The sequence below is a fragment of the Apis mellifera genome, linkage group LG10 (assembly GCF_003254395.2).
Source record: "Apis mellifera strain DH4 linkage group LG10, Amel_HAv3.1, whole genome shotgun sequence".
NCBI lineage: Eukaryota > Metazoa > Arthropoda > Insecta > Hymenoptera > Apidae > Apis > Apis mellifera.
In genome coordinates, this window is record NC_037647.1 from 4604476 (window position 1) to 4616152 (window position 11677).

General features: G+C 23.8%; 2 protein-coding genes across 4 annotated transcripts in view; one reads left to right on the plus strand and one right to left on the minus strand.

Annotated features, from left to right (window-relative positions):
* The window catches only part of LOC412101, a 76729-nt gene that overhangs the window by 33472 nt on the left and 31580 nt on the right, over positions 1-11677 (plus strand). For all 3 annotated transcript variants that reach the window (XM_026443201.1, XM_026443199.1, XM_026443200.1), the window contains exons 2-5: positions 9971-10145; positions 10253-10276; positions 11058-11173; positions 11348-11585. In XM_026443201.1, the coding sequence (XP_026298986.1) occupies positions 9971-10145; positions 10253-10276; positions 11058-11173; positions 11348-11585 (553 nt within the window). The remainder of the gene's footprint in view (positions 1-9970; positions 10146-10252; positions 10277-11057; positions 11174-11347; positions 11586-11677) is intronic.
* LOC724907 (1-acyl-sn-glycerol-3-phosphate acyltransferase alpha) lies at positions 504-3147 on the minus strand. Its single transcript, XM_026443202.1, has 4 exons — positions 2204-3147; positions 1302-1617; positions 1041-1206; positions 504-949 (listed from the first exon to the last, which is right to left on the minus strand). The coding sequence occupies exons 1-4, from the start codon at positions 2386-2388 to the stop codon at positions 792-794; spliced, it is 825 nt and encodes a 274-aa protein (XP_026298987.1). The 5' UTR covers positions 2389-3147; the 3' UTR covers positions 504-791.

An 11677-nucleotide genomic window follows, 5' to 3' on the forward strand; every position in this document is an offset into this window, starting at 1 on the left:
TATGAATATTACTTTACAAAATCTTTTATATATCTTCTTAGATATATGTTATATTTTTCTTTTCATTAAAATGTTAATCTTATTTATTATTTTTTATATTTCGGTTTTGATTTTCTATTTCTCGTTTCTTAATTAATTATTTATTCCTTTGTCGTTATCTTTCTTACATTTTATCATAAATTTAAACTAATTTATCATATACAAATCTTATAAATTTTAAAAATCTATTATGTTAAACAGACCAATTTTATTATTTCTTACATAATCATCATTTCTTTTTCATTATTCTTTTTCAATATCTTAGCCATTTTTCTCTTTATCATAAATACTTACCCAGATCAAGGAAATATTTCATTTTTAATAGAAATATTTAGTATAACGTTTAGTATAACATAGTTTAGTACAATATCTTCACTTTCTATCACATTTTCTCAGATAATATGTAAACTCTAAGAATACAGGATATTAAAATATGTTATAAGTATTAAAATAAAAAGAAAAAGATAATCGACAGATTTTTAATTCTTATGACTTCAAGGAAGGAGATCTATTCACAAGTATAATATAGATATCCTCCTAGAGAGATCAAGTTCTCATTTGATTGTTGATCATTTTATTTGATTTTGTTTTATCATTAAATTTAAAATATTGAATAAAATAATCATTATGCATCGCAGCATTTTTACAATACTGACATTCATTATCCGCTATAATTACAATTACACAAAAAATAACAATATCTAATTTACTTATTTTAACTTATATTAACATGATACTTTTATCGCTTTGATTTAAGAGCTACTAGAATTATTTGAAAATTGTATTTCTCTATTAATTTCATTAAAAGCATCGATCATAATGTTTCGTGTTTTTTCCAACAAACTATCAACATCGTCAACCGTTAACCCTTTCGTTGATATTTCTGGCAATGCTTTTATAATAACTCGGCCTTGAAATAATAAATCGATCGTCAATATTTGAACGAAATAAAAGATTAAATAAAACATATTAACATTTTATACAAGAAAAAGATAACTTACCAGACTCAAACTTCTTTTCCCTCTTGGATAAGAAATAATAGGAAGAGAAGACAACTGGCACTATTGGTAATTGAGCACGTATAGCAACGTGAAAAGCACCTTTCTTAAACGTGTGTATCGTGCCAGTACTTCGTCTGGTTCCCTCCGGATATATCCATAATTTAATCTATGCAGAAGATATTTTAAAAACAATTAATATATAGTATGTAAAACTATTATTCATTTATGTAATATTCTTGTACATAAAATTTATTAAATTACATTATTTTTTTTAATATAATCCGTGGCGTTATTAAGAACAATTCGAGCAGAATCCGAGTTCATCCTGTCTATAAATATTAATCTGCCAAGCCAAGCAGCTAAACCACACGGCCACAAATAGAAAATCTCTCGTTTCGCTATAGCTGTGCATTTATTCATTATTGGCCATATTTGATACATTCCCAAGAAATCTAAAAGACTTTGATGATTTGATACTATTATATACGTTCTGTTTTGTTCCAATATGTCTCTTCCTCTTAATTCCCAATTTACTCCGATGATTTTGGTAATAGGGGCTACTACCATTGCTAGTATTCTAAAATTATATTGCATATTATGATACATATTTATAAATAAATTGTATTAATAGATACAAAATTTAATACAATAATTATAATCATACATCGTGTTAATATATTCGTAAGACATCTTAAAAGAATCGATTTTAAACATAAAAATAAATATATATATAAAAATTTATAATGTGTATTAAATATATATAAAAATTTCGATTGAATACACATATATAACATAATTTATTTATGTTATAATCAAGTTATAAGCAAGTTTAAATTTATATTAAATAAAATGAGATGGAGATAGTGTTATTCTTACTATACTTTTCATTCTTTGAATTATTAGTTAACAAATAAATAAACTAACAAAAAACAAAAATTTTTCTAATTTTTCTTTTTGTTTTAGCCTTTAAGAATCGATTCTTTAAAGATCCTATTGCAATTAATATATCTACACTTTTAATAAATTTGTTTTAGAATAAAATGAAAATTAACAAATAATAGTCAAATATTAGTGTAATAGAAAAAAAGATGATATTAAATATAGAAAGATATTCAAGATAAGAAATTCTATTCTTTAAAAAAAAATAGTAGATGATTACTAACCGTAAGTTTTTCACATTTCTTGGTCGAAATATAAAAATTGGAATTAAAAATGCTGTAAATGTTCCTATATGTAGAGTAAAGATGAGATATTTGATATAATAACGAAAAGTTCTGCTCGTTTTGAATAAGATGCATGATATTATAAGAATAATGGCAACAAAGATCATTCCGAAATAATTCATCATTTTTTATGGTCACAAAGATGGTCATGCACCAAAAGATTATACTTCTTCTATATTACAGCATTAAAATCAATAATCACGCTTCTTTATACTTAACAGTTTCACTTTTACAGTCTCAACAGTGAGTAACAAACTTCTTTTCTGACAAAAATCATACTAAATGTTAAATTATATTAATCACACCAATTTTTTCTTCTTTCACTATTTGATTTTTTCACTATTCTTCTTCTATTAAATATTTAACAATTTCTGTCTATAGATATATACTTTTATTTGTATATATTTTACTTAATATACCTTCAACGACCAATCATAATTGAGTTAAGCTTTTTTATCATATATAAAAGACATAGGTCAAAGTTCAAATCGTAAAATCATGCTTAAGACTTGATACGACGATAGATTTTTTTTTTTTTTTAATACGATTTTAACTTGAAAAATTTAAGAATACGAATCATTAAGAGTATGATTCGAAACACAATAGAAGAAATGGAAAACACACATTATGCGCACTGTTGAGTTTCATAACGAACAACAATAATTTCATAAAGAAATTTAAATACATATAAATGTCACTTTGTATATTACAAATTCTTTATCAATCTCAAGATTTTTCTGGATAGCTCAAAATGTATTATATTCGATGCAAGCGAATACTAAAAGGATTCTATTTATTAAAATGTGGAATGAGTTCATATGTACTTCGATATACATAAAAATATGTATTAAATATATATATTGTATTTATAATATATTCATTTATAATGTAAATTAACTTTATTTAAAATTTATTTAAAATTTTTTATCTCCTGTATATTCACTGTTACTTTGGGGATATTATTTAAATGTATAAATGCATAAATGATGCAAAAAAAAAAAGAATAAAGAAAGAAATATAGAAAAATAAAGAGAGAAAAATAATAAAATAAAAAAAAACAGTGGTAAAAAAATTGGCTAATTTTTAAAGTTGATTCTATAGTCTAAAAAGTCTAAAATGTATAATGTACATAAATTTCGAATTATTTCTATCTAAATTAAATTTATTAATATATTATATAACACAAATATAAAGTTCTCTTTTCACATATTTTATTTATTAACTTTTTAATCTAATCTAATATTTTTACGATATATTGATATTAAACAAAAATACTATAATAAAAGTGCTGTATTTATGCACAAAAGAAATGAACAATTGTCTATTGTTAAATTAATTTATAAATTAAATTAGATTAATTTGATAGGAGATAATAATGTACAAAATATTTCATATAAATGGATCTAGTCATAAAGAAAATAAATGATGCAAAAAAAAAATAAAATAAAATTGCATCTTATAGATATTATTTATTCTAATATTATACCAGCATTTCAAATATCAATATTTTTTATTTAATATTATAATTTTATTTTAATATTTTAATATTAAATATTAATATTTATATATTATTTTGAGAATTTTAATTTTGAATAAAAGCTATTCATACAAAAATAAATGAAAAAAAAATATAAAATAAATTTTTTTTGTATAAACTTTTATTTTTGAAGCTTTGAATTTGAATTTGAAGAATTGAATTTAAAAATACAATTTTTTATTTATCCAATATCTCGTTAAATGTTGATTATTTGAATCATCCATTTGATTAATTGTTGACTATTCATCATATTTCAGTTCGATAATATTTTACTAATTATTTACTAAACATATTTAAAAGGAATTAACAAATTCATTTATCTTTAATAAATTTAAAATTTTTTTTTCAAAAACAAAGCTTCTAAATCTAATTTCATTATTTTTAATTTTTGTTTTATTTTGAAATTATCTCCAACTAAATTCATAGATTATGAATTACTTTATATAAGATCTCTTAATAATTTTGTTCTTCCAATATTATTTATGGTCACAAAAATAGTCATGCACCAAAAGATTATATTTCTTCTATATTACAGCATCAATAATCACGCTTCTTTATATTTAACAATTTCACTTTTACAGTCTCAACTGTGAGTAACAAATTTCTAATAAAAATCATACTAAATGTTAAATTATATTAATCACAACACCAACTTTAATTATTCTCTTCTTTCACTATTTGATTTTTTCACTATTCTTCTTCTATTAAATCTTTAACAATTTCTGTCTATAGATATATACTTTTATTTGTATATATTTTACTTGATATACCTTCAACGACCAATCATAATCGAGTTAAGCTTTTTTATCATATATAACACAAACATAGGTCAGAGTTCAAATCGTAAAATCATGCTTAAGACTTGATACGACGATAAATTTTTTTTTTTTTTTTTTTAATACGATTTTAACCAAAAAATTTAAGAATACGAATCATTAAGAGTACTATTCGAGAAGTCGACACGTGAATAGAAGAAATGGAAAACACACATTAAATTTTATTATCTTTGTTTCACGTCGGATTGAACAATTTCATAAACAAATTTAAATATATATAAATGTCACTTTATGTATTACAAATTGGTCGTTTATCAATCTCTCAAGATTCTTCTGGATACAACTCAAAATGTATTACATTCAATGCAAGCGAATACTAAAAGGATTCTATTTATTAGAATGAGTTTATATGTACTTCGATATGGCCTTGCTTTGAAAATACGTATATCATAATTTTATAAATCTCTTTTGTGTTAGATAACTGCAACACAGATGATTGTTTGGACGCTCGTTAACTGAATCACAAATAAATAAATTGATCATAACATCAAATCTTTTGTAAACATGATTTATCATATAAATAAAATATAATGAAATAACAATCATTAACGAGAATTATTAAAAATTACATCTCTTATAAAACATTTAAAATTAGAAATCTATAAAATATGAATTAATAATGATGAAAGACGAAGTATTAGCAGAATGATATCACAAATTGCCTAAAAATTCATACAAAACGCGATCTATTAAAACGAATTTTATAAACGTATATATAAATAAACGTATATTAATAAAACGTATATACATCTTACTTTGAACAATTAATCAATTCTTTTTCAGAAAAAAAACATATATACAAAAAAATTATATACTCATCAGCATTTAATTTTTATTTCATTATATGTAAATTTATTTTTTAGATTGTGAAAAATCATGAATCCACGAATATTTTAATAAGTGCAGGAATATGAGAACAATCAGATTTAAAAAAAAAGAAACAAACATATGTATATTCGAGATAAATATTCTACATATTTCTATTAATAAATTTTTCAAAATATGAATAAAAAAAAATATATAAATGGTCACGCTTCCAAACGTGAATTTTTCTCATTTATTCTGTGACGTTAATGAGAAAAGATAAATAAATCAAGGAACGGTCATAAAGAATGGATCTTTATGAACTCGCAACTTCCTCAATATTTTTTCCCGCTAACTCTTTACCTTGTAAATGCAACGTGCGTTATTTAACACATAATGAAGAAGTTTGATCGTAATTTAAAATATATCGTATTGTTAGGACTATTATCTTAGTTTATGTATAGTTTTGAATCTCAAAATTCTACTAAATTCGACATGTTTCTTCCATGAACAAAATTGTCGTGTGTTAGATTTTTATAAAAATTTTTTTCATGCAACAATTAATTTCAATCTAACAAAATATCAAACTTTAGATGACAATATATTATCAGAAAATTTTCTTTCTTTAAATTCTAGAAAATCTAGAATTTGATGTTTATTATTTTTTTTTTTTTTTTTGCTTCACGGTATTTCAACATTATCTAAAAATGATACAAGCAAATAAGTATTGCACTATATGGAATACTTTAATTATATAATTTAATTATAAACTAAACACAATTTATTATTCTTTTTCCAATTAAATTAAACACACGAACAAAGAATTATAATCCAAATTTATCCTATCATATTAATCATCTGCAAAAATCAATATGTTAAAATTCAAAAAACTTTTGAACGATTCAAATTTACAATTTTTAAAATCAAACCAAATATATATATATATACGAATATTATACTTTTTATTTTCCAGTAATATAAACACTTTTGCAAACGAAGCGACGAATCGATCATCTCATTCGAATTCTATTAAAACCAAATGATTCTAAAAAAAAAAAAAAAAAAAAAAATCACAAAAAAATCGCGAGAATTTTCCTCATTCACCGTGAAACGAGATTATCATCTTTTGCATAGCGATTTCTGTTGGCTTGCCTTCGTGACCATCTTGATAGGTGAGCGTTAACACGGTGTGCAGCAGTTAACACGGGCAGAAACGGTGCAAAACGATACTTCTCGTGGAATCACGACATCGATATAAACCCTTAACGGTGTATCTAGCAACGCGGAATTCCGGGCCCGTAGAATTTTCAATTCGATTCGCTCTGGCAAACTGGCAATCTAATCTTATGTAGAACGCTTTTGATTCGATGCTGTTGCTCGATACACGATCGACGAACACGCTCCCTTCAAGGATCCACGACGAGGATGATGTTTACGATTAGATCGATCCGTTGTCGGTGTTGATAAGCTTATCACGGTGTTGATAAGTTTGTATATAACGCTTGATGAGAACGAGGTTCCATGTGTTTGATCACGTTCAATGGTAACTCGATAACGTAATTAGCCTTGATGGACTTTGGTGTGATATTAGAAGAGAGCTTGAAGAAGATGATTTGATCTTTTAACATATTCGGAAGAGACTTGAATCCATGTATAGATTCAGTTCGATCTTTTTCCAAAAGCCTCAGAGCTTGACTATTTCTTTAATTCTGGTTCTACAGGATATTGAGAACAAAATTTTCTGTTCGCGTGGATTTTGATGATTTTTAAATGTTATAGAGGGTGAGATTTTTAGGAAGTTTGCTTCGAAATGGTTCTTGAAAAGTACTTGGTTATATAAAGAATTATTCTTAAAAATTCTTAAAAATTCTTAAAAATTCTATGTTAATTAATATATTATTATTAAATTTGTATATTCGTGCTAAATACAAAAAGATTATTATATGTACAATTTTATTTTTCGATTTTTCTATTAATCTAAGATATCAAACTTTTAATATAATATTATTGAAGATAATAATTTAATAATTATCTATTTTTAATTTTTATTCTACTTCAGATTCTACAATCACTATAATTAAATATAACTTGTAATCAATTATATCGAAAATATTTATTTCTCTTTTCGATTGCCTTTTCAAAACATCTTATAAAAATGATATCTTATTTCTATTGTCATTTTTCTCTATCTCTATAAAATATCTAAATTTTAATTACCGTTTTAAAATATATTTTTAAAATATAAATGTAGATAATAAATTATTAATAGTTGATAAAATAAATTATTATCACTGGATAGAATATTTTAATCATGACTCTAAACAAATAATCTCTAAATAATCTTGCAAATTATTTTATTGAAAATTCGAAATCTAAGAATTTAAGAAATTTGATGAATTAAGAAACGAAAATTAAAAGATTCTGTCTCTTTTTTCCATATCGATTAATAAAACTGCATCGATTATTAATTTATATATATAATTGATATTAAGAAAAAAAAGAAAAAGAGTAAAAAAGAATTACGTATTGCACATAATGATATTCCAGATAATGATATTCAGCTTGCGTCAGAGCGCGTTCTTCAAGGATTCGGTTCTCCATTTTTAAAGGCAACGACCTCATCGTACACACTGCCTTCTCCATCTTCTGTGGCCATGAAGTTTCTATCGTATCCATGAATATGAAATTATTTTTCATTCTCGATCTCTACTTAAATATCACATCAAGTCGCGTTGAATCAATCCAAGATCAGATGTTAAAGGCTATCAAAACGACCTTCAATATTTTATAAGCATAATATTCTTCATGAGATCAGTTACTAGTGATGGGATCGAGTATACTACGAGTAAACGATAGAATACGAGAAAATGATATATTAAAACACAAAAGATTATCAATAATTAATATACATGTCATTTAACATGTCATATAACTATTTATCGATTAATAACATAAATTTTTAATTTATTTTTTTCACATATTTATATAACATAAATTTATTTTTCCATTTTTTAAAAAATAAATCGAATTTTAATGTTACTTATAGTCTGATCGAAAAATATATTTCCTTAAAAATGCAAAGATGTAATATTATAATTACTCGAATAATCTTTCTTTCTTTTATTTAAAATGAACTAAAATTCCGAAACGTGTTCTTCAAATGTTTCTTTTCTTTTTTTTTTTTTCACGTATCAACATCGATTCGATGATTTCTATGATAAATCTTGCGTAGCAACGGACCGTGACGTTGGATTGGTGGACATTAACCGAGCCTCGAAGCACATTTGTTCCTTGTTTCTTTTTCTGTTTACTTCGATTATGTATGCCATCGCACGCATAAATTTTATTTCCTCGGAATTGGAATGTGCTCTTAATCTCATCACATTTTTCTCATTTCTTATTAGGAGAATCACGATTGTTACGGGTGAATGTATCTCTTGAAATATCGTTTATCGAAATTTGTATGAATAAAAAATAGTAAGTTCGAATGTATCTTCAGATAAGATTTTATTAATTCTGAACTTGCAAAATTATTTTCGTTTCTTAATTAGAACACTGCATTATATAATTATCTAGGATGAATAAAAATGAATAAAATAAAATATCTTATTTATTTTTTTAAATCTTTACGATGCAAATTGTAAAATATATATATATATTATTAATAATATATAATTTAACCATGTTACTTATACAACATAAAATTATTAAAAAATGTATAACAGTATTAAATATTCAGTATTTCATTGTTATCTTTAATTATGTATAACAATAATTAAAGATAACAATGAAATATTTATTAAATTTTATATAATATCTTAAATTATAAAGCAATTGAATCTACAAATAAAAATTTTTAAATTAAATTATATTCGATTTTATTAAATTCGACGAGTCATTGAACCAACTGATATACTAAATTCTCTGTTCGGTCTCACCTGCTGTGCTCAACTTTGGAACTTTCTTCCTTTTCCTTTCTTTTTTTTTTTTTTTAAAGCATTCCTCCTCGGCGACAGTACCGTTACTGGTATTATTGTACATCTGACTAAATTTATTACTGCATTCCGATTATTGAATCGTTGAATAACGATGATTATCGAACACAATAAATATATGCTCGATTCAAAAGAATATACATATATAATGAAAATTGCATTTTCATCATAATTTTTTTCATTTAATTAAATATAAATTAAACTTACAGCAACGCGAAACATTACAGTTTACGTTATTACGATTCATTACTGCAAAGATAATTGCAAGACTAGAAAATAAATTCATACATAATATATATGAATTGAAAAATATAATTCATCGTTCAAAAATTTTTTGGAAAACGAAAATAAGAAATAAAAATATCAAATTTATTTTTTATCGATCAAAGAGATCGTAGAATAATAATAATTATAATTGTGAAAATTTTTGGAATCGAAGATGAATCGAATTTGCAATCGTTTTCGATTAAAATTTTCTTTATTGATGAATAAATAACTTTCGTTAATCTTCTTCTTTCTTTCTCATCATTTACAGAACGATTATTATTTACCTCAACGATCGACGACATGGTCCAGGGTTTCGCCACAACAAATAAAAAAACAAAGGGGGAGTACAACGTGGAAAGTCGGCAGCGCAATGTTAATTATCTCCGCTATGTTAGTATTAATCGCGGTCTTTGCAATTGCAGGACTTGCGTTGTGGATGGGAGGTATGTTGATAATTTATACTTTAACAATAAATATTTTATAATATATATAAGAAATATATCAAATAGATTAAAATATATTTCTAAAAAAAGGATGAATTTCGTTTCAGCTCTTCGAACAGATTCAAAAAATGGTAAGCATTACATTTTATCAGTAGATCTAAAATAAAATGCAATGTATTGTATAATGAGATATAAATTTTGAATATTTAATTACAATTATATTTAAAATTGTATTTTATATCATTTATATTCTGTTTACAGAATTAATAAAAATTTATAGTATATTAGAACATGCAAAAACTTTATATAAATATATTCTGTAAAAATATATTCTGTTTCGTTAAAAATTTATAACAAAAATACGAAATGACTAGATTATTTCTTATTGTATAAAAGTAAATCATTAGTTTAGCATTATCAATTAATAATATAAGCTGCAATATTTGCATAACGTTAACAAATTTTTTATATTTTTTATTTTTTTATACTTATATTTTATGCAAATAAATTCCAAAAAAATTCATTGCTTATTTATAGATTTCCATGTAATATTTCTTCAGTTTAAATTAAAAATTTACATTTTACTCATCTTAGAAAATAATAAATATAAAAAAGAAATTCGTAAATGATTAATTTCTTACGTTTTATCAATAAATCTATAATATATCTTTTATTAAACGAATATAAAAAATCAATCCGTTATCATTTCGTATTTTTATTATAACTTTAATAATTAACTTTTAACTTTTAATAAAAATCATTTTTTTTATTTACAATAAAGTTTCGCCGAAAAAACTGGAACTTTGGATTTTGTATAAATATAGACTATATTATCATAAATTTATCACAAAATTTTAAATAATAAAATAGATACTTGAATATCGATAATATTGATTGAAATAATATTTTCAGCGATCGTTGGATTCTCCTGCAGTTTCAGGGTGGCTAAGGGTGAAAAATACAATCCAATGTTGAAATTAAATACCAGTATGGTGTTCCGCGAAAAGGAACGCAAATACAAAAATATAGTAAGTGTATTGATCATTATGATAATTTAAAAATTTAAAATTGAAACAATAAAATTGGAATAAAAAGAATAAACGGAATAATAAACGAAGCACAGTGACAAATTTGATATGAATTTTTCGATTTAAAAATTAATTAATAAATTGATAATTAACAAATTACCGATACATTTCCAGTTCGAACTGTTATTTAGAAGAAGCGTGTTGGGTACCGCTTACAAGCAAACGATCATAGACAAATTTGAAAACGGTATATTAAAGGTGTTCTTCAGGATATATTTAAACAGAAGAAAAATACCACGATCGATCACGAATATCGAGGATACGATCGAAGACATTATCGTGAAAGAGACGTATTCATCGTCCTCTTTATTCAAAGACATGGAACTGGACCTCACTAGTATATCGATAAAAAGTGAGCATAATTTTTTTCTTTTTAACAAAAATCATATTCTCCGATATGATTAAATGAATTTTAAATTAAAAATTATTACGTGAAAATCAAAT

Excerpts from the sequence above, each read along its gene's own strand:
- LOC724907 (XM_026443202.1), bottom strand. The coding sequence starts at position 2,388 with ATGATGAATTATTTCGGAATGATCTTTGTTGCCATTATTCTTATAATA. Across the intron at positions 1,207-1,301 it reads ATTATATTAAAAAAAATAAT|ATTAAATTATGGATATATCC; the intron begins GTAATTTAATAA and ends TCTTCTGCATAG. Across the intron at positions 950-1,040 it reads GGAAAAGAAGTTTGAGTCTG|GCCGAGTTATTATAAAAGCA; the intron begins GTAAGTTATCTT and ends TATTATTTCAAG.